The 23,331-nt window shown below is 38.9% G+C and overlaps 2 protein-coding genes across 13 annotated transcripts in view; one reads left to right on the top strand and one right to left on the bottom strand.

The window, feature by feature from the left end:
- Positions 1–23,331, top strand: part of LOC144077528 (uncharacterized) — a 178,492-nt gene that overhangs the window by 69,951 nt on the left and 85,210 nt on the right. For all 11 annotated transcript variants that reach the window (XR_013301033.1, XR_013301035.1, XR_013301034.1 and 8 more), the window contains 3 exons: positions 5,777–5,910; positions 9,288–9,370; positions 13,919–14,104. The gene's annotated coding sequence lies outside the window, so the exon portion shown is untranslated. The remainder of the gene's footprint in view (positions 1–5,776; positions 5,911–9,287; positions 9,371–13,918; positions 14,105–23,331) is intronic.
- On the bottom strand, positions 6,013–9,132 carry pou4f2 (POU class 4 homeobox 2). 2 transcript variants are annotated; one of them, XM_077605322.1, is made up of 2 exons: positions 8,430–9,132; positions 6,013–8,269 (listed from the first exon to the last, which is right to left on the bottom strand). In XM_077605322.1, the coding sequence occupies exons 1-2, from the start codon at positions 8,694–8,696 to the stop codon at positions 7,223–7,225; spliced, it is 1,314 nt and encodes a 437-aa protein (XP_077461448.1). In that variant the 5' UTR covers positions 8,697–9,132; the 3' UTR covers positions 6,013–7,222. The 2 variants fall into 2 exon arrangements, with proteins under 2 accessions (XP_077461448.1, XP_077461449.1); XM_077605323.1 differs by having other exon boundaries at positions 8,436–9,132.

Raw genomic sequence — 23,331 nt, 5'->3', positions numbered from 1 at the left:
CGAGTCGAGGGGGCCGAGGACGCTGTCCTGGCACAAAAATTGGAATAGAATACCTTAAAAATACTAAAAATAAATGTAGATCATCTGAAAAATGCTGTAGTTTTTGACCTTTTGACCCCTTAGTATTAAATTGTGTTCTGAATGATCGCGTCGAACCAAAAATTTGACTTTTCCGGCTTTTAGTGACATGAAATCAGCAACTACGTCATCAGAAATTTGCTAGAGTGAAACAAAGGTTGGATTTTGCTTTGGTTTTAAATAGTTTCTCTTTGATTAGACTATTTTGGGGGTCGAAAACTTTTGGGGGGGGTGGGGGACCCCATTCCAAAGACCAAATCTGTTAGTTGGCCTTAACCTCTATTGTATTTAATAACGTTTAGGCCCAAATATTTCACTGTAATCTCATTTTTGCTCATTTTTGGTGCACATGGTTTTGCCGAAAATTGCCGAAATTTAATTTTAGGAACTTCTTACAGCAAGTTGATTTCTTTGCTAGAATTTTAAAGCAAAAATGGATTTCAGGACCATTTTTCTTCCCCATACCTGCAAACGTCAACCTTTTCTCACCTTGTTTTATTTGCATATTTGACTATTTACTGTCCAAAATGCCTTTATCAAGTTAATTTAATTTAATTTTAGGAACTTCTTATAGCGAGTTGATTTCTTTGCTAGAATTTTAAAGCAAAAATGGATTTCAGGCCCATTTTTTCTTCCCCATACCTGCAAACGTCAACCTTTTTCTCACCTTGTTTTATTTGCATATTTGACTATTTATTATCCAAAATGCCTATATCATCCAATCCACTTTAACTTTGCACCCAACGTGACACTTCATTTGCGCTAACCTTCTTGAAATATTCCCCTAACTGTGTTTACCTCCATTTTTAAGCCCAATATTGAGTCATTTTCTCCAACCTGGTAACCTCGTGCACCCCCAAAGTTAAACAACAACTTTAGAAGACATTGTCCTCTCTCTCCATGGCAAAATACTTAACACCCCCCCCCCCCCCCCCCCCTGAAATGACGCTGGGAAGGGAGCGCCGCAGCCTTTTTTAATGAGCTCTCAACTTTAAAGACTTGAAGGATATTAACAAGCCGCTTGACAAATGGCACTTAGAAGCACATTAAAGACACGGCTAATGGCGCGCATAATGACGGCTAATTTTCCATCAGATATAAATTAGAGCCCCCAACAGTTATTTGCCTTAAGGACTTTATGTAAATGATCCCGCTCTGGATAAACTGGGTGTGTGCGCACACACTCGCTTGTGTGAAAAGCAGAGAGAGCGCCACTCACCCTTTCACTCACCCTTTTACTCACCCTCTCACTCACTCACTCACTCACTCACCCACTCACTCACTGATGATTAATTGAGCCGCAATAGAACATTGAACATTCAGCGTGAGGCCTATTTTTACTGGAATCAGGGGTGTCAAATGTGCGGACCCTCGGGCCATAAACTGGTCCGCTAGGGGGTCCGATATGGCCCGTTTGGGTTATTTTGCCGTACAGATTTTTTTTAGAGGGGGACAAGAGGTCCAAAAAAAATGGAAGTTTGTGAGTCGTGTGATCAAGTGCAGCAGAAATTGACAAACGGACAAGAAAGTCGCTTAAAAATAATAGGAATTGAGACAAAATTTACCGTAAGTACCCTAAAATGACAAAGAAGTGACACAAAAATTGTCTACCTGCCTGCTATTGACATTGATAGATGTCCATCAATGAGTTCATTATTATAATTATATTAATAAGTGGGTTTTTGGGGGTTACAGTGTGCAAGTTTTGTCACCTAAATGTCTTTTTTTAAAGTTAGCATTTCAAATTTTGAGCATAAGTGAAAATGAATGAATTGTAAATTTTGTGCAGTGACTGTCAATCAAGTTGTTTTCACATCAAATTACATAATTAGAATATTGCGATCACAACCGTTATTCAAAATACATTTTTTAAAATAAATTAAGACATTCAAAATGGCGTTTGTTGCATTAAAAAAAAATAGCACAAAGAAAAAAATATATATACACTGATGTTTTTCTTAAAATGTCTTGTTTTATTGCATTTTTAAAAAGAGGCCTTAATTACGGCGGAAATTATTTTTACATGAAAATATCAAATTTCCTCAATAGAGCCAAAAAATGTACACGTCACGTTGTCATTATTTTCGCGATCACGTGTTAATAGTGACGTCACTGGTTTTATAAACCGTCTAATCTCGCCCTCGGGCTATTTTATTTATTACTATACTAGGGTATATTCATTCCGTTTCACACAATTTAATAATTATAATATGTGAAGTAGTAGTAGTAATAATGTTATTCAGTTTATCCTGCTTTTTTAAATTTGGGAAATCCTCCTTTCTTTCATGTCTTTAAAAGCATCGAACTCATTCATTTTTAATGTCGACGAGTCAGGACTCGTCTGCGCCTGCGCGAGCAGGTGGTCACACGCGACGATTGTTTTTGAAAAATGTTTGGGGGGGATTTCCCAATCGAAATTAATATTAATAATTAATTACACACTTTTCTTTCTCCGCTGTCAAACGCCATTTCGAAATCTGCGGCAGATAAATAATTTCTAATATCAAGAAATCACGTTTGAAAATAAAACGGGAATGGGGCGGAATTAAAGGTATTTGGAGGCCCGTTCGTTTACTTCCGCTATAGCGGTGTGTGTGTGTGTGTGTGTGTGTGTGTGTGTGTTTGTGTTTGTGTGTGTTTGGTGAGGAGGGGTAAACACTTAACACACTAACTGATACATTAATATTTAGGCGGTTATTAATATTTTACTAGAAAATGCTAACAACGAGCGTGGAGGCCACGTGTTCGCGATGACAAATCAGCTTGATATTTTTTTTTTGGGCTACGTCTAATTCCTGCGACGGCTCTTTTCTTCTTCGCCTCCGTTTGAAAGGAGGACACTTGGCGTAAATGTACAGTTAAAATATTCCACTCGTGCCTCCCCAAGGCAGTCCCTCACTTCATTAAAATTTCATCACTAGCCCCTGCGAGAGAGTGTGTGTGTGTGTGTGCGTGTGTGTGTGTGTGTGTGTGTGTGTGTGTGTGTGTGTGTGTGTGTGTGTTTGAAGGAGGGGTGATGTTGTGGTAGAAATAGTACAAATACAATTTTAAAAAAAATAAGGCGTAATTATGACCGAGGGAAAAACGGCTGGGTTTTTATTTCCTGTTGTACGTTAAGTCGGTTGCGTTTGCGTGACGTGCGCATGCGTGCTGGTCAAATTGCGGGAGGGGGAGGGGCCTGCGCTTGTCTTGAAATTCTAAAAAAAAATGTTTGTTAATAATTTATGAAATGAGATAAGTAAAATTATTGTTTGCTGGATAATAATAACACCACTTCTTTAGGACTAAATAATTTTACTAGATTTCTACAGCACAATTTGTTTATTAGGTTTACGTGTAATCATGTTTTGTTAAGAACATATTTTTTAACAACGCATCATGTTATTTTCTTCTGTTTGACAATTGTTACATTATATAATTTTTCTGAAACGTGCACAGCTATAGAAACTATCTACAATATTACTATTCTATCATTTATTCAGCAAGTGTACATCGGATTATCTTCTTTTGTTAAGAACATATTTAAAACACCAATGAATTTTCTTCAATTTGGCATTTATTACACCAATAATATATTGTCTTTTTTTCTGAAAAGTGCACTGCTATAGAAGGATTTTTACTAGATTGCTATATCATATATTATTTTGCATCCAATTTTTTAAAGAAAATTTGTAAAACATCCATTTCCTCTTTTTTTGGCAATTTTTACCCCAGAAAATTAATCTTCAGTTTTCAGTAACATGCACGACCATAAAAACTTATTTTACAAAATTACAACACTATCATTAATTTCCCAGATATCCATGGGATTATCTTTCTTTAAAAAAAAAAAAAAACATCTTTTTCCATTTTAGATAAGTGCAACTTCAGCCCTTATTTTGAAAATCTCTACCTTTTCGCTAACATCCGGCAAATTGATTTCTTTTCTAAATTCATACAACATCATCAGTTTCTTCTTTTTTTTTTAACAAAATACAACACCACTACTTTTTCCTTTCCTTTATTCATTTTTTTCAGAATACTATCATTTTGAAAACCCCACTTCATACCTGTCAACCTCTGCCGATAACTGCCCTTATAAATGATTATGATTCCCCTTACAAACCCCCCAAAAAACCTTACAAACACCGTACGACTCGTCGTACGGTGTTTGTAAGGTTTTTTGGGGGGTTTGTAAGGGGAATCATAATCATTTATAAGGGCAGTTATCGGCAGAGGTTGACAGGTATGCCACTTGGATCCCTTAGTTCCTTTCTTTTGAAGAATTTGGTATGCTAGCATTTTTTTTTCAGCAAAATAGCCCATTTCCTTCCATCTTTGAAAATGTGTATTCCGGCGTTTCCCATTCGTCAGACGACCGCCAAAGCAGAAAGCGTGCCGCTTGTCATCATTGTTAATTTGCCGTCCCGATGAGACACACACACACTCAACACACACTTAACACACACACACACACTTAACACACACACACACACACACTCCTAAACCCTCCCTGACCAGCAGTAATTAAGCTTTGTCGCTAATGACTCCTTAAGTGGCGCTTCATAATGATCTTCTTTTCATAATTTCTTGTGTAATTGAATAATTCCCCCCTTATTAGCTAGCGTATTAATAAGCCAATGGATCGTTTAGGGAGGACCAGAAGCGTCTTTTCATTGACGGCTATCTCTTTCTCCATCAAATCACTCAATGTGTCTATTAGGAAGATGACATATCAAAAAATTTTAATTATGTGGGAGGTTTTTTTAAGTGTTTTGACGATGCATTGTGGGTATTGAGTTTAAATATTTCAGGATTGACCTTTTAAAGGTGAAATGTTTTGTCAGATTGCCATGGAATGCTCAGTTTTTAGTTAAAAGTGGGTGTAAATGTTTGTTCTCTTGTTTTAGGTTGTGTTAAACAGGTTTAAAGAAAAAAAATGGCATTGGATTTGTAAAAGTTACATTTTTTTTAGGGTTAGTATATACATTTGGGATTGGTAATAGGGAAAAAAATCTAAATATGTTTGATTTGATTTTAGGTTTACATTTGATTTCTTTTCTAACTGGTGTTACGTGTTTTTTTTTAATTATAATTAGCCTAACAATGTATTGTGTGAGATTGCATTCATATTTTACAGCACCATTTTTTTGTTTTTTCAATTCTTAATGAAAACTGCAATTTGATCTCTTTTTCTATGCCAAATACTAAATAATATGCTAATGTGTATGTTATATATAAACACATATATGCACTTTCCAGGCCTTAAATATTCTTGTATTTCCACAAATCCACAAAGTAACATTTCACCCAATAACTATTTTTTGGTTCTCCGTTAATCAAAATAAAAGGCAAATTCCATTCTACAAAATACATATGTACAGTAAATAACTTTAATAGCACAGACCAATCAATCACCAATTTCCCCTTAAAACTCATTTTTCTAGAAATTCATTTTTTTGTGTGAAAAATCGACATTTTTTTCCACGCTAAAAAAAATGTGTTCCCGAGTGGCGAATTTGCACTAAAATCTGGACTCCGCCTCCCAAAAAAAAAATCAACTAACATCTCGTCAGGTGTCCCCAAATAAATGTCCCAGCATGCAAAGCGCTTGTAACGACTTCCTTAGGCCGCAAACTCCTTCTTAATCCTCGTGTAGATCCTTCAAAGTGTGCAAAAGGTTGACAAATTTTTTTCTCTCTTTTTTTTTTTCTGGCAGGCGAGCTGTTTTTCTGGCGTGGTGACATCTGGCACCCCCCCCACCCCCCGCGTACCTCCCCCCCCGAAGCGCTCCGGGGAGCCTCCCAGGCCTCCTGATTAAGCCTCTAATAGAATATTAGCATTTGCTCTCAGGTAAGCACGAACTAAGGGCGTCAATCACCCCATTTTTTTGTGGTTATTGCAAAGGGGGCGGGGCAAAAATATGAACAAAAAAAAAATCCAAAAAGCAGCGTATGATGGAGCCCAGTGATAAATTTATTGATTTTTTTTTATTGTAGGAGTTTGAGCATGCACACTGCTGTGTTGCCGTAAAGCGTTTTCTCCTCCTACTTTATCAATAAATAAACAGATGAATTCATAATCAAAAATAACATTAGCATGTCTGGAGGGATTTTTTTTTAATTTTTTTTTTTTTTTTGGTCCTCCGTTTGTTCTTTAATGAAACACACATGACGGAATTTTTAAAGAAAATCCATAAAGCAATGATTAAAAATAAGTTAAAAGTCATTTTTTTTTTAGGGTTTGGAAATGAATCAACGTTACATCATACATAAAAATACTGGCGCTAAAACAGCAAATACAGAAATGGGCAAAAAATGACCAATCATTGTGCCATCGAGGACATTTTTGTTATTTACATCGCTCGCTCGATTTGAAAGTAATCAAAGAAGGTGATTGGTACAAGCAAAAAAAACGACGCATCTATTTATACAAATCAATCCATAAATAACAAGGGGGTGAAATAATAATATCTCTCTATATATTATATCGATTGTATCACCTTAAAATGTTTGGGGGAGGGGGAGGGGGGGGGGCGATAAATATGTAATGAAGTAAACATGGCCTGGCTCCATTAATAGTTCATAAAGGGGGGCAAGACCATAGATTGTAAACAGTGGGGGTCACAAAACAGTTCATCAAAACGTGGGGATCCCTGCTGACTTTCAGTCAAAGTCATTAAAAGCCCCCCCCCACGGACCCCCCCGAAAAAAGTGGATTTCATACCAATAAATTGCACGTTTAGACACGAAAACGAAAGTGTAAATGAGGCATTTACAAAGAATATTTGGCAGTCACGCGACGATCAAGTGCTGTTTTTATTTTTGTTTGTTATTCTCAACCTCTCCCGTAGCCCCCCCCCCCCCAAATCCCCCCGCTTCAAAGCCCCCACCAGACCACTTTGGGTAAAATTGCAAATCGAATGGAAAGTCTTACTTGCACGCTCCTTCCCGTCCGTCCAAGTGGAGTCCATTTTTTTTCCTTCATCTTCTTCATATTTACAACAGGAGGGAAAGTAGCGCCTTCTTCTTCGTATATACAACAGGAGGGAATAGCGTTTTTATTTATTTTTTATTTTTTTGGGGAGGGGCGGCCGTTTTTTTGTGTTGTTTTTTAGTTTTTTGTTTGTTTGTTTTTTTTTCCTCATGGGCAAAGTTGGACAAGTTCAAATGCAGGCCGAGTACTTCATCCGTTTCTGTTTCTGCCGCTGGTTGCAAAACCAGACGCGCACCACGTTCTTCTTGAGGTCCAACTTCTCGGCGATGGCGGCGATCTTCTCCGACGACGGCCGCGGCTGGATGGCGAAGTAAGCCTCCAGCGAGCGCTTCTCGGGCGCGGCGATGGACGTGCGCTTGCGCTTCTTCTCGGCGCCGTTGAAGAGCTCGGGCTTGCTCAGCTTCTCCCGGTGCGACTTCTCCGCCTCCTCCAGCCACGCCTGCAGGATGGGCTTGAGCGCGATCATGTTGTTGTGCGACAGCGTCAGCGACTCGAAACGGCAGATGGTGCTCTGGCTCAGCGAGCCCACGCCGGGGATCTTCAGCGAGGCCAGCGCCGAGCCCACGTCGGCCTGCGTCACGCCCAGCTTGATGCGCCGCTGCTTGAAGCGCTCGGCGAAGGCCTCCAGGTCGCGGGGGTCGGCGTCCACGTCGCTCATGCCGCCCATGTGCGGCGGCAGCCCGTGCGCGTGCGCGTGTGCCTGCGCTTGCGCCTGCGCGTGGGCCTGCGCCATGCTCAACGCCGCCTGGTGCATGTGGTTCATGCCGGCCATGTGCGCCCCGGGCGTGGACACGTCCGGTCCGGCCATGGCACCCAGCGACAGGCCCGGCGTGATGTGATCCAGGAGGTCGCCCTCCAGCGACTGGTGCGGCTGGTGGTGGTGGTGGTGATGGTGGTGGTGGTGGCCACCGCCGCCGTGGCTCCCGCCGTGGTTCCCGCCGCCTCCCCCGCCGCCGCCGCCTCCTCCGCCGCCGCCCCCCAACGCCGACGGGTGCGAGATGGGCACCGACGACGACGTGGCGGCGGACGACGACGTGCAGGGCAGCGTGTTCATGGTGTGATAGGTGGCGTCCGGCTTGAAGGGGCTGTGGTGCGGCGGCGGGTGGTGATGGTGGTGGTGGTGCAGGTGGCTCTTGCTCTGCGAAACGATGTCCACCGCCGCCAGCGCCTCAGCCCGGGCCAGAAGACTCTCGTCCAAGCCGCCGAATATATTGCTCTGCAACGGCAAACGGAAGGCGCACATCGCGGCGGACCGTCAGTTGGGAATTGGACCAAGAGAAAAAGAAACAAGCCAAAAAAAAAAAAAAAAAAAAACAAGGTCATCAAAATTCACGAGGGGGGGCGGGGAAGAAGAAGGAGAAGAAGCGAGCGCTTACACGTACCGGTGGCGTGGGGAGGCACGCACGCCGCATCGCCTCGGCGCTGGTGCTGATGATGCTGCTGTGCCGGGAGGAGGCCGAAGAGGAGGACACCGAGGAGGAGGACGAGGAGGAGGAAGACGCCGAGCTGGAGGTGGCCGAAGACGAGGAGGACGACGAAGGGCCGCCCGAGTTCGAGTGCAGCGACGAGTACTTGGCTTCCGCCAGGCCGGCGTGCGCCATGGCGGAGAAGGGCTGCTTGCTGCTCAGAGACATCATCATCATGGTGGCGGCGGCGGCGTCCGAGCCAGGCGAGCGTGCGCCCCCCGCTTTTTAACAACAACAAATTGGGGGGTGGAAAAAAGCCTCGGCTCCGCCTCCCCGAGATGCTTTCTGGGGACTTGGATCAATGAGGAAGAGGAGGGAAAAAAAAAATTAAAAAAAAGTTAGCGAGTTATATACTTAGTTTCTAGATCGGCTTCCCATGCGTGGAAAAAAAAATTGAGAAAAAAAAATCCAAATTGGACTCCTGGTTGGGGGGAAAATGCGAAAAGGAAAATTGCAGCCAAAAAAAAGAGTCGTTTCCGTTCGTTCGCCAGGATTGAATCTTTTTTTTTTTTTTTTTTTTTACGAACGGAATATAAAGTTTCCAAGTGAGGTTCGGTTCCGAGGCTCCGCCACGATGCCGAATGCTGCTGGGACCCCGAGTGCATGGCGACGCTCTGAGGCGGAGGGCAAACTGACTCGCTAGTCCCCGCCCACTTTTTTTTTGCTCGCCCCTTTCTCTCGCTCTCTCTCTCTCTCTCTCTTTCTCACACACACATGCGCATAAACACACACCTGCTCCCTTTTTCATGATTTATTATTCTTCATTAGGCGCCGCATCGTTGACGCCGCGGGGAGGATTCTGCGCATGCGCGGGGTGCCGTGACCGAGGCTCGACGTTGTGCTCGCTCGAGGTATGACGTTTGGATCCGTTTGGATTTTTGTACATTGTTGTTGTTGTTGTCACTCAATGTAATACATTTCGTTTCGAAATATTACTTGAGTGACAAAATACATATTTTTTTAGTCATGTGTATGATTCAACCCCCACTGATATTTAGTTTTATCTCATTAAATAAGGAATTATTACCCAAGTGTGTTACAGGGAAATATTATTGTTGATTTGGCAATGCTTAATCAGAGCTGATTATGAATATGATTTTAAAATGGAAATGTCATACCATAATATTCTACTGCAGTGGGAGTTGAATTATTTTCATTTTTCATATTATTGTGTTTAATTTCTATTACATTGAGGTGATTGGCTGTGAGAGTTTAGTTCTTAATTGTTTGTAAAATGATAATACAATATCATTTTTGTATTTTAATTCTAATTTAATACCAATTTTAATTCTAATTTAATACAAAATATTTTTAAAAAAATTACAGGCACTATATATAATGCAAAATATTTTTTAAAGATATTTACAGGCTCAAAATATAAGTTTCAGGCATATTTTAGGACAGCAAAATCAAAACGATTCTTCAACCATCATCATAGTCATCTATATGTGACAGTTTAGTTCTCAATTGTTTGTGAAATGATAATATAAAATCATTTTTGTATTTTATTCTAATTTAATATAGAATTTAAAAAAATACAGGCACAAAATATAATACAAAATATTTTTTTTAAGATATTTCCAGGCTCAAAATTAAAGTTTCAGGCATATTTTAGGACAGCAAAGTCAAAATGATTCATCAACCTTCAAAATAGTAATGTATATAAGTTGATAAATATTTATTGCAATCATAAAAACAGATTTTTCACATCCTTGACAGCAATGGACGTCCTATCTTTTTTTGACTGGGAGGGTTGGCAGCGACCATTAACATATTTCATATCATATATTGAAAAAAAACACCCTGATGAAATTATGAAACACATTTTTTGGGATCTAATTATGTCATAATTTTGCGACAGCATGACAAAAATACAAAATAATCTCCAATCATCCTATTTATTAGTATTAAATTGCTCTCTTATGCATAAATCTACAAAGTAATCTAGTCAACCGACGTGTAAAAATGAAAAAAATAAAAAAGAGCAAATGGAATCATCAAAAAATCATGACAGCAGGTTGTCATTTTATATTAAAACATCAAATAATGATGTCATTAGCCCGCAGCTCATTTGTGTAATTTATGCATCATATATGTGGAAGGGCGGCATGGATGCAAATACACAGGAGGTGCGTGCCTCCCCCAGTGAGACAGGGGGCGCTGCAGGCGTGCCCCCGCCCGCTTTTGACGTATATTTACGCCCGGCCGGCTCATAAAACTTGAAAGAACGCATTTATTTTTCACCGCCGCTAAATCACCCGTATGAAATTTTCATTAGCGATGGAAAAATGATACAAATGTACACCTGCGTGTGGCGCTTTTAAAGTAGTATTTATATATCACTTATTCTTTCTTTGTGTTTGTGTGTGTAGAAGTTTCACAAATTGCACAAAAAATATTCTCAAAAGGATTGAGTTCGTAAAAATATGTTTTTGTAGGAATGATATTGTAAATTGTGATTTTTTTCGAATTGGCCCAAAAATTAGGTTGTTAAAAATGTACAGTAATCCCTCAAATATCGCGGTTAATGTGGACAAAACATGGCCGCGATAATTGATTTTTTTAATTATATTAATTATTATATAAATAAAAAATATTATAACTTTTTTTCTTCAGTGCTGAATCCTCGTAAATGTTTTATGAATTTAAAAAAAATATTATTTTGTAGGAATGATATTGTAAATTGCGGCTGATTATGCGATTTTGGGGGGGAATTGGCCAAAAAATCGGTTATTAAAAGTACAGTAATCCCTCGAATATCGCGATTAATGTAGACCAAACATGGCTGGGATCATTGATTTTTTTTAATCATATTAATTAATTATTATGTAAATAAAAACTACTATAATTTGTTTTTTCTTTAGTGCGGAATCCTAGTAAAAATTTTATGAATTTAAAAAAATATTATTATTTTGTAGGAATGATATTATAAATTGCGGCTGATTGTGATTTTTTTGGAATTGGCAAAAAATCCGGTTATTAAAAATGTACAGTAATCCCTCGAATTTCGCGGTTAATGTAGACCAAACATGGCCGGGATAATGTTTTTTTTTTTTTAATGTAAATAAACACTTATAATTTGTTTTTTTTTGTGCGGAATCCTAGTAAAAAAAAAATGAATTCAAAAAGTGATTATTATTATTATTTTTTAATAATTAATAGCGGAGAAAAATCGCTAGGTTGTGAATTTGCGATAAATTAAGACGTCATAATCGAGTGTATTTATTTTTAAGGATGCCTTTGACGGAGATAGCCGTCCAATCCGTTTTGATTAGTGGAATTGAAGTTTGCTGCCAGACCTCCCATCCAAAATAAATTGGACGTCAATGGCACTGGAACATTACGGTTCACTACCAGTAATGAATAACTAGTCTTTAATTGTCAATCATTTTTATTTTTTATTTCAATTGGAGGGAAAAACTGATGGGCCCGCCCCCTTTTTGGCTAGGCAAAAATAAGTCCGCAATTAATTAATCAAATCTGAGACCAAAAATGCAGGATAAAATGCTTAAATGCTTTGGTGTTTATTTCAAATCGATTGGACGTCTATTCCCGCCAATGGCACTGATTTATAAGCGTTCCCGTTTCATCCCTCCCAGTTTAGCCATTTATTTTTTTGGGGCAAAAAGGGCCTCTTTGTTTTCTTAAAACGCATCTTTGGGTGACAAATAAATGTGAAGACTTAATACAGTTAGTTGTTGAATAATACATTGCGCTTTTGCGTAAGGATTCCCGCGAGGATTGACTCGGATTTTGCACAAAACAAAAGGGATTCGTAGAAAACAGACTTGAAAACACAGAATCTTCTAATATGGGGCGTTATTGGATCGACGGTTCGGTGGTCTCCGGAGGATTTTGGGGGATTTTGCGGTAAAGCAACCAAAAAAAATGGATTCATGGAAAACTAACTTTTTACAGCCATTTAAACATTGGATTTTTTTATAATGTAACGTTTGCGTGGAACCTTTTTGTAACTCTACTGATTCATTTTGGGGCATTTTCGGGTCAGGTCTCGTATTGGCTGCCATTGATAATGATAGTCGTCCAATCGGGTGTCAGACTCGGGTTGGTTGGCGGGCCGCTTTAACGTCAACTCGGTTTCGTGTGGACCATTTTAGATATAATATTTAGATTTTTTTTTATAAATGGAGTAAAAGAACTGGATCAAAAGCCCTGAATATTCAGTTTTTTTATAGATCTAAAACAATGTTTATTTTAGCTTTTTTAAAATATATTTTTAGATTTTACAAAATGATTCTTGAACTAAAAACACAGAAAAAAATGAGTTTTTTTATAGATCTAAAAGAATGTTTATTTGAGTTTTTTTTCTTAGTAAGGCAAAATCTCTTTTAATCATTATGTTCCATATTAAAGTGGAAAACAGAAAATATTTTTATATTTTTTTAGATTTTACAAAATGATTTTTGAACGAAATGGAAAAAATTGATTAAAAAATGACAATTATTGATTTAAAAGTGGGAAAATCAGGAAATGTAATATACATCTATACTCTTCATTTGAATTTGATCCTAAAAAAGAAAGTCGGCACTCATCATTTACTTTCCCGGGCCACACAAAATGATGCGGCGGGCCAGATTTGGCCCCCGGGGCGCCACTTTGACACCAGTGTCTTAAGGCGTTATTTCGATTAACGTTCATTCATTTTCCAACCGTCTATCTTCACAATGGTCGCAGGGGGGTGCTGGAGCCTATCCCGGCTGATCCCAGCCAATCACCGGGCATAATGAGGCAAACAACCAATCATAGCTAGACACAATTTAGAGTTTTCAACCTGCTAGCTTAGCATGCATGCTTTTGTGATGTGGGAGGAAAGCGTAGTACCCATAGAAAACCTACACAAGCCCGGTTTGTTTTTTTCTAAACAGCGACTCCGCTTAAGACGTTATTTCAATTAACATTCATTCATTTTCCAATCACTTATCTTCACAATGGTCACGGGGGGTGCTGGAGCCTATCCCAACTGACTACTGGCACCCCCAACCAATCACAGGACACAATGAGGCAACAACAACCAATCATAGCTAGACACAATTTAGACTTTTCAACCTGCTAGCTTAGCATACATGTTTTTTGTGATGTTGGAGGAAAGCGGAGTACCCCTAGAAAACCCACACAAGCCCCGAGGACAAAACGCAAACTCCTCACAGTTAAGACCGACCTGGGATCGAACCCTCGACCCCAGAACCACGAGCCCGACGCTCTAAACTTTCCCCCCACCTATCGATAACTTCACCATTTATCCCAATTTCAATATATTGTGGTCCCAGCACTACTTATCGTCCTTTCCATGCAAAAAAAAAAATCCTGCGTGTGCGTTCACCACCTCCAGTAATTGCGACTTCCCCGTTTTTATTTATTTCTTTTTTTTTTTGCTGCAGGTGCATCATCTTTCTTCAAAAAAAAAAGCTTTTTTTCAAGTCAAGCCTCTGTGGAATTCTCTGGGTAAAAAGACAAAAACGACACAGCGCTGACTTCAAGGCTCCCCGGCAGCGGAAAAGTGCAGCGCGTGGAAATAAAAGTCAAACGCAACGAACGCGCGAACCAACGGCGCTCCGACAACTCAGGTGACTTGTTTGCTTTTTTTTCTTTTTTTTTTTTCTCCGCTTCCCTCTCTCACTTTTGGCTCGCCGCTGTATGCTTTACACAAAAGAAGCTCGCTCGCTCGTTCGCTCGCCCGCCGCCGCCGTCGTCATCGGCGCGTCCCCCAGGAGCTCTCCGTGTTAACAATCCCAATTACACGCGAGACCACCAGAGACGGCTGTTTTTTTTTCTTTCTTACCGAATCGAAGCGTGTTGAGTTTCTCGTCTGCTTTCCGGTTCTTTCTCACGAGCAGGGGGGTCAGGAAGTAGAGTCGTTATTTGGATTGGACCGTCTTCGCCGTACCGGAGACCCCCGCCGGCCCTCAACGCGTTATTTAAAGTCCCAACATCGTCTTATTTCAAGGGAGTCAGACTCGGGTTGGTTCGCGGGCCGCTTTAACGTCAACTCGGTTTTATGTGGACCATTTTAGATAAAATATTTAGATTTTCCACCCAATGAGAACTGACCTGCGATCGAACCCTCGACCCCAGAACTGCGAGCCCAACAGCAGGGCACAACTTGACAAACAACCAATCATAGCTCAGGGCTATTTACAAACAACCAATCATAGCTAGGGGCAATTTAGTGCTCAACCAGCTAGCCTAGCATGCATGTTTTCGGGATGTGGGACAAAACCGGAGTACCCGGAGAAAACCCACGCAAGCCCTGGGACAACACGCAAACTCCACACAATGAGAACTGACCTGGGATCGAACGCTTGACCCCAGAACTGCGAGCCCAATAGCAGGGCACAATTTGACAAACAACCAATCCTAGCTCTGGGCGATTTACAAACAACCAATCATAGCTAGGGGCAATTTATAGTGTTCAACCAGCTAGCCTAACATGCATGTTTTCAGGACATGGGACAAAACCGGAGTACCCGGAGAAAACCCATGCAAGCCCTGGGACAACACGCAAACTCCACACAATGAGAACTGACCTGGGATTTAACGCTTGACCCCAGAACTGCGAGCCCAACAGCAGGGCACAATTTGACAAACAACCAATCATAGTTCTGGGCGATTTACAAACAACCAATCATAGCTAGGGGCAATTTAGAGTGTTCAACCAGCTAGCCTAGCATGCATGTTTTCAGGACATGGGACAAAACCGGAGTACCCAGAGAAAACCCATGCAAGCCCGGGGACAACATGCAAACTCCACCAGGCAGAGCATAATTTGACAAACAACCAATCATAGCTAGGGGCAATTTAGTGTTCAACTGGCTAGCCTAGCATGCATGTTTTTGGGATATGGGACGAAACCGGAGTACCCGGAGAAAACCCACGCAACATGCAAACTCGGTGAAGAAGAATAATTAATAAAATCAAAATCGAAAAACTGGTCCGTTTTACCGATACCCATTGCGACGGGTACCCAGGATCGAACCCTCGACCTCAGGACTGCGAGCCCGACACTCTAACCACATACCAAATTTACGCATTTTCACGTAAATTTCGACATCGCCGGTCTAGGATGGGAAGTCTGTTGTTAATTGGAGGATTCCCCGAATACGGACCAGTTGTTTGATTTTTATTGTTATTTTATTTTTAATTTTTTCATAGCGCCCGCCATTTGAGTCCACATGCCGCATGGCCACGGGCTGCTAGGACAGCGGATGATAAGGTCAAGTCTCATAATAGCGTCACATGGCTGGAGGTAGTACGGATCAATATGGAAGGGAGAGAGGGAGGGAGAGGGAGAAGGAGAATACCTGACGGACCATCAAATAAAATCCTCTCTGGTGGGGGAACCAAAAAAAAATGAAATGAAATCTTTTCTTTCACTCACAATGCTTTTGGCAGCCGTCATATTGCCTTTGTGAGAAATGGCCTCTGTAGTAGAAAACACCAAAATTGGCAGCTCTATGTTGGGAGCATCATCTAAATAAGCAAAGAATACGTATGTTTTGGGGTGTGTGACTATGATGCAAGAGTTATTTGGAAATTGTTTTGTGGATTGATAGCGGCATTGCGTTTTGGGTTTAAAAATTCAGCCCCGAAGCTGTTTTCACCTTGGATTAGAAAACGGGAAAGGTGGATTCGTTGGGATAGAACTAGAAAAAATAGGTGGAAAAAAGCCGTGATCAGAAAAAAAGGAAGTCTGCTATAGTGTTTTTTTGTTTTGTTTTTTTACTGGTGTTTTCTGGAGTGTTTTAATAATTCGGCCCCTTAAAATACTAGTCTTGGGTGGCAACATGAAGTTTGGTAGGATAAAAAAATATAGAAAAAAATTGCTGTTGTGGTTTTAAGTTGTCATTTTACAGTGTTTTTCTAGCATTTTTTTTTAAATTCAGCTCCTAAAAACCCGTTTTAGTCAGGAACATGAAATTTGGTCTAAAAAAACATGAAAAATATAGAGGAATTTGTTTAAAAGTGGTCATGTACGTATGTTTTAAATTAAATATTAAATTGAATTTTAAAAAATTAAATTAAATTAGGTAGGGATGGGAGTAGCCCTGCAAAAAAGTAAAAAAAAAAAAACATAATATAAAATATAGAGGAATTTTTGTTAAAAGTGGTCTTTTTACATACGTTTTTAATTAAATTAAAAATAACATTTAATTATTTTTTTAATTATTTGGTAGTGATGGGAGTAGCCCTGCAAAAAAAGTTTAAAAAAAAAACAATATAAAATATAGAGGAATTTGGTTAAGTTGTCATTTTCTGTACGTTTTTAATTAAATTAAAAATTAAATTAAATTTAAAAAAAAAAATTAAATTTGGTAGGGATGGGAGTAGCCCTGCAAAAAAAGTTTAAAAAAAATATAAAATATAGAGGAATTTGGTTAAAATGGTCATTTTACTTATGTTTTAAATTAAACTAAAAATTAAATTAAATTTAAAAAAAAAATTAGTAGGGATGGGAGTAGCCCTGCAAAAAATAAAAAATAAACACTAAAAAATATACAGGAATTTGGTTAAAAGTGGTCATTTTAGGTACGTTTTTACTTAAATTAAAAATTAAATTACATTAAAAATTAAATTTGGTACAAAAGTTCAGCCTCTAAAACCAGACTTGCATAGCAACATGAAATTTGTGAAGACCCACAAAAAAGTCTGTGAACACAGGAAATATGCTATTGTGCTTTAAAGTGGTCATTTTAGAATCTTTTCCAGCGTCGTTTTCTAAAATTACTCCCCAAAACCCGTCTTTTGCAGCAACATGAAATTTAGCATCAAGCACGGACCCCCAAAAAAGCCCAAAAATCACAGAAAGTCTGCTACTGTGATTAAAGTGGTCATTTTTTGGTCAAATTCAGTCAATAATAATGACCAACAATTCCTTATAAACCAAACGGAGCTGTTACATTTCTCTCAAACGCACGCTGAAAAAAATGTCCTCAAATTTTCTTTTCCTGTAGAAAATCTCGGCACCTTTGACAGTCGATAAACAAACGCGGCAAAGCACGCTAGTTGGCGTTCGCTAGCGGCGGAAGCCAAAATGATCATTATAGCTGATAAGGTGGCGATGACAGCGTGACAGGCGAGAGCTTTTTAATTTGTCGGATCACATGGTGACACGCGCCATCACAGGGCGGAGGAAATCTTTTCATTTGTGTAGAAGAAAGGGGGAAAGGAGGTCAATTAGCATCAAGCCGCTGACAAGCAATGTATTACCGCGCGGGACAGTCAAGCTAATGAGGGACGTTGGCCCGACGCCTACGCGACTGCAGTTAATCACTTTGCGCGCCTCTTGACGTACGCTTGGAACGCCGAGTGAGCCAGGTCCGAGGCCCTACTTCCGCCGTCGCGTTCCATCCAATCCGTGGAAAATTTCGTTTTGCAACCCGCAACGTGACTAATTTTGAAAAGATGTTTTCATACCTGTTAACCTCGGCCAATTGCTCCTCTTGTTAAGTTTTGCAATTCCCCTTATTAAGCGATATTAAACCGTACAAATGCAACGCGGCACATATTTACTCATTTAAAAGGCTAAAAATGTTACAGAAGTGGACGTTGCGCCCAATTACTCGGTGCGCCTTGTGTATGCATTTAATTCAAGATTCTTTAGATTGGATTGGATAACTTTATTCATCCCGTATTCGGGAAATTTCATTGTCACAGTAGCAAGAGGGTGAGAATACAGACACAGGCATTTTAGACATAAATAGATTGGTAATAAATAAGTTAATAAATAAATAAATGCATAAATAAATAAATAAATACACGTGTTGCTGAAATATATATATATATACATATATATATATATGTGTGTGTGTATATATGTGTATATATGTATACATATGTGTATATATGTATACATATATGTATATAAGTATATATATGTGTATATATGTATGTATATAAGTACATGTATGTGTATATATGTATACATGTGTGTATATATATATATATATGTGTGTGTGTATATATGTATGTATATGTGTATATATATATGTATACGTTTATATTTGTATATATGTATGTTTATGTATATATATATATATATATATATATATATATATATATATATATATATATATACATATATATATACATATACATATACATATATATATCAATATATATATATATATACATACATATATATCTCTATATATACATACATACACATAGACTTACATGTATACATCCGGTGTCTGTCGCTGACAGCTTGACTGTCATTGAACATTGGTACATTGCTTGTTGACGCGCTATATTTATATAGTGAAAACGATCCGGATTAGAGCTCGGTTTTACAAAAAAACATACTTCAAAATATATATTTTATCCCGTAAGGAAAGTTGTTATACGGCGTACACAATTCGAAGCGATCAAAAAAACCTATAACATAAATTGACAGGTAGGTGTTTGCACATGCTACTTTTTTCTCGGTATCGAATCGGGACAAAATGTCAAATCGAGTGACTCGGACTGTCGTGTAAAAATACGCTATCGGGACGTTCTTGTCGTGAACATATTGAGACAAGCAGGTTAGCGCCCTCCCTTTAGTGTGTGTGTGTGTGTGTGAGTGTGAGACCACACCCTTAACCGTGCCCGCCTTTCTAAGCAGAATCCCAGCGGGACCTGCCACGCTCTCTTCCCAGTCATTAATTCCTGCTTTGCATCTCCACACCATGTAATATTTATGGGTCACCGCGGCTGCGTATTCACAAATGGAAACGCCGGGAGAGCAAGGAGGAGGAGGAGGAGGAAAGGGGGAGGGAAAGGGGGAGGGAAAGCACACGGATACCTCAATCCGTCCCGCAAATAAGCTCCGCCACGGCTGCTTAGGCGCCGTACTCGCTCGGCTCTGACCTCCAAACAAGTGTTTTGGAGGAGGGGGCGGCGGCCTTTGAGGGGGAAGCGCCGCTTTAAAACGGCAGCGATGGGATGGAGTGATGATGGCGGCGGAATTTGGGGGACGGAAAAAGTGGGGAAAAAAAATGGAGACCGTGTCGAGAGGAATGGAAGTTAAAATTCTGGAATGGTCCGCCATCTAAACTGTTTTTGGGGAGTTAGCCATGGAGTTAGCTTTTCATGCTAGTAGAGTTAGTGCATCGGCATTTTTTGTGATTGTAATGGTCAGATTTACAAAGTGTCGCCATTTTTGTAGAAAGGATTGATTAAGGTTTATCTCGTAAAAGATTCAAATGGTTATTGACGATTCAAAATTAAGATTAATCGTGTTTGGTTAGTGATGAGATTCATTGGGATTAATTAAAGGAATAAATGTGTTTTTTTTAACTATATAACTCAGTTAAAACTGCGGCAAATTGTTATGATAGACACTGATTAATAATTAGCTCATATATTTAATATTATATTACTATGTAGGATTGTTTTCTAATGTGTTATTTTGAAATGAGTTTTTTAAAAAAGCAAAAAAAGATATTTTGTAGTTTGACTATTTTGATAAATATTTGTAAAAATAATATATATAAATAAATATGCACTGATTCATAATTAGCTCATATATTTAATGTTATATTACTATGTACAAATGTTTTCTAATGTGTTATTTTGAAATATCAGTATTTAGTTTTTCTATTTAATTTTAAAAAAAGCTATAAAAATATTTTGTAGTTTGACTATTTTGATAAATATTTTTAAAACGATTATATATAAATAAATAGTCACTGATTAATAATTAGCTCATACAGTTAATGTTACATCACTATGCATGATTGTTTTCTAATGTGTTGTTTTGAAATATGAGTATTTAGGTTTTCTATTTAATTTAAAAAAGCTAAAAAAAATATTTAGTTGTTTGACTATTTGGAGAAAAAAATTAAAATGATTATATATATAAATATAAATAGATATTTAGAATATTTTTCCTAATTAAATGACAAATACAATAATGAAAAATTAACAATAGTCCAATACAATACATTAATAAGTAAATAGCTTTATTAAAATAATATGTGCTATACCAAAATACTACACGATTAATTCAACATGGATTAGTCGATTAATCGTGCCAATGAAGAAAAAAAATCGGTGATCAACAAGCCCCCCCAAAGAGTCGCCGCGGACGTACCCGTCCAATCGGCCCAATCGGAGCCCCGTCAAACCCACGGGGGCGTCGCCTTAGAGCCCGGAGGAACTCCCGGCCGAGCTCCTCCCCCCCCCCCCGGCCCTCCTTTGGAAATGTACGATTCCGCTTAGGAGCCGAGCGGGGGTCCCGTGCCAGGAACCCGCCGTGTCACCAGAACGCTCTCCCGGGACCTCCGTCAGCCAATGACAACAAAGTAGCCAGATGTCTGACGCTGGCATGGTCCCAGCAGCCGAGCGAGTCGCCGCGGGCCGCACATCAAAGCTACCTGAGAATCGAATCCCGGCCGCCAAAAGCGGTTGGAAAAAAATGTGCCTTGCTTACTCCACACTTCCCATTAATAACAATCTGGGAGAATTTGTATTTCTAATTAAGTCCTTTCTCCGTAGCACGCGGGCTAACAGGAAGTCGGATGGGGCTCTGAAGGAGCAGCATCAGCTTTAAACACCTCCTGACTTAAGCACCCCCCCACCACCCTCGTAAACAAACAAACACGGGGAAGATGTCAGCACATTTTCCTTTGATCGGGACTTTTTACCATTTTTTCCAAAGCTTTTTATGCCTTGACCTCCTCTAAAAGGTAATAAAGGACGGAAAAAAATGTTATCGAGATAGGTTAACATATGTGCTAACTTTTTTTCTCTGAGGGACAAAAATAGGCTGCAACATGAAATCATCCTCCTTCCATTTGGGATCTCAATTGGGTAATTGTTCCCCCCAAATGGTTTATTTTTATTTGATGAGACAAACAACCAATCACGCTCAATTTGGAGCGTTCAACCAGGTAGCTTAGCATGCATGTTTTTGGGATGTGGGAGGAAACTGGAGTACTTGTAAAAAAACCACAATAGAATAGGTCAGAACTCCACATGGGAACCCACCTGGGATTGAGCCCTCGATTTCAAAACTGCGAAGCGGGCACGATAACCACTTATCCACCGTACTGTCCCAAATGAACACAATTACGAAACAGGAAAAATCTGTCAAAAACAACTGTATTCCTACTTTTACATAGTATCTAAAATAAAATATGAATGACTACTGGAGCAAATATGCTAAAATGCTAACCACAAGACCTGCTAGCATACTTTTGCTAACCTTTCATTGCTTAGCCTTGCTTTGTTTCCCCACCGCTTTTGTTAGTTTGACTTTTTTGCCCTCTTTTCTCTCCATTTTCTATCATGTTTCCCACACAAATGACAAAAAACGACAAATCAGTCAAAAAAAAACAACTGCATTCCTACTTTTACCAACTAAATAAAATAAAATATGAACGACTACTCGAGCTAATATCCCAAAACGCTAGCCACAGCCGCTATTAGCATACTTTTGCTAACCTTTCATTGCATAACCATTCTTTGTCTTCCTACCGCTTTTGTTTGTTTGCAATTTTTTCCCCGTTTTTCTCTCCCTCCATTTTCTGTGACGTTTCCCACGCAAATATTAAAAGTTAAATCGCCCACTTGAGTTTTTCCATCTGACATTCCAGCGCACTTAGAAATCACCAACACAATGGACGCATGATATGCAGCCATGCTGTATTATATTAATTATTAAGTAGAGAAAGTGTTGCTTCCCCCTCCCCAGCTCTCCAATTATGTATATTACCTTTCCTGGCGCACAGTTCACGCTAATGCTCATTTGCATTGGTCTTTTTTGGAGCGCACCGTCTCTTTAAGGCCATAGTTAACATCGCAAATCCCGGCTGACCTTTTCTCTCTATTTTTTAATGAATTTCTTTTATTTTTTGCGCCGATAAAGATATCGATTTCAACGCCGACGTATGTTTTTCGTGTCGTGGAAAGACTGGATTTTCTTTGCCTGAGCGAAATTCCCAGACTCTGAGACTGTTATTAATGTGTGCTGAATTATTGAACAGGGTAAAATTACCATGCTCTTTTTGAACAAAAAAAACTATTTTTTTACTCCTTCTTTGCTATGTTATTAAAGAGATTTTTCTTTTTTACTAGAGTGAGTAGTAACTATAGAAGATGCCACACATTTTATTTTTGGATAATATTTTGGCAGTCAGTTGACTAATTAAATGTTATATACTCTAATAACGTATGACTTCAGGTGTTAGATTTTGGCTGAAATATGATGAGAAAAATTGGACTGCTTTCAATGCAAAAGGATATTTCCAAATATCTTATTTGCGTTTAAAAGAGGACTAAAAAAAATCTGTTTTTCCTTTTTTTTACATGAATAAAAATAAAATCAATAAATATTTGAAGCAAATCCTTAAGGGCTTTTGTGTTTTCGCTTTTTGCCTAAAAATACAAATGAAATTTAAAAAAAATCTATTTTTAATTGAATATTTCCTTTTCACAATTCAATAAATTAAAATTATATTTCGTTTAAAATTAATTATGACCACAATGACAACAATATCACCTATCAAAATGGCTGCCCATGAATTAATATTATAAAATGTATTTTTTACTGTTGGTGTTTTCTCTTAAAAAAATATTTTTAATACAGACATTAGAAATAGACTACAGTATGTTTTTATTGTATTTTTATTTTTTAAAGGCAAAATATCCAACCCAAAAAAAAGTGTGGATTCCTATTACAGTCTTTAAAAATCTACCTAGCAACAAGTGATCATCCATCCCCAAAATACATTTGAGTCTTTTTACTTTACTTGAATAAATTCTAAATGTTTGTTCACCCCTAGCTCTCCATTCCCAGCCAATGACACCCCAA

This window comes from Stigmatopora argus, chromosome 7, assembly GCF_051989625.1.
Source record: "Stigmatopora argus isolate UIUO_Sarg chromosome 7, RoL_Sarg_1.0, whole genome shotgun sequence".
Lineage (NCBI taxonomy): Eukaryota > Metazoa > Chordata > Actinopteri > Syngnathiformes > Syngnathidae > Stigmatopora > Stigmatopora argus.
This window is presented reverse-complemented; position numbering and strand designations above follow the sequence as displayed.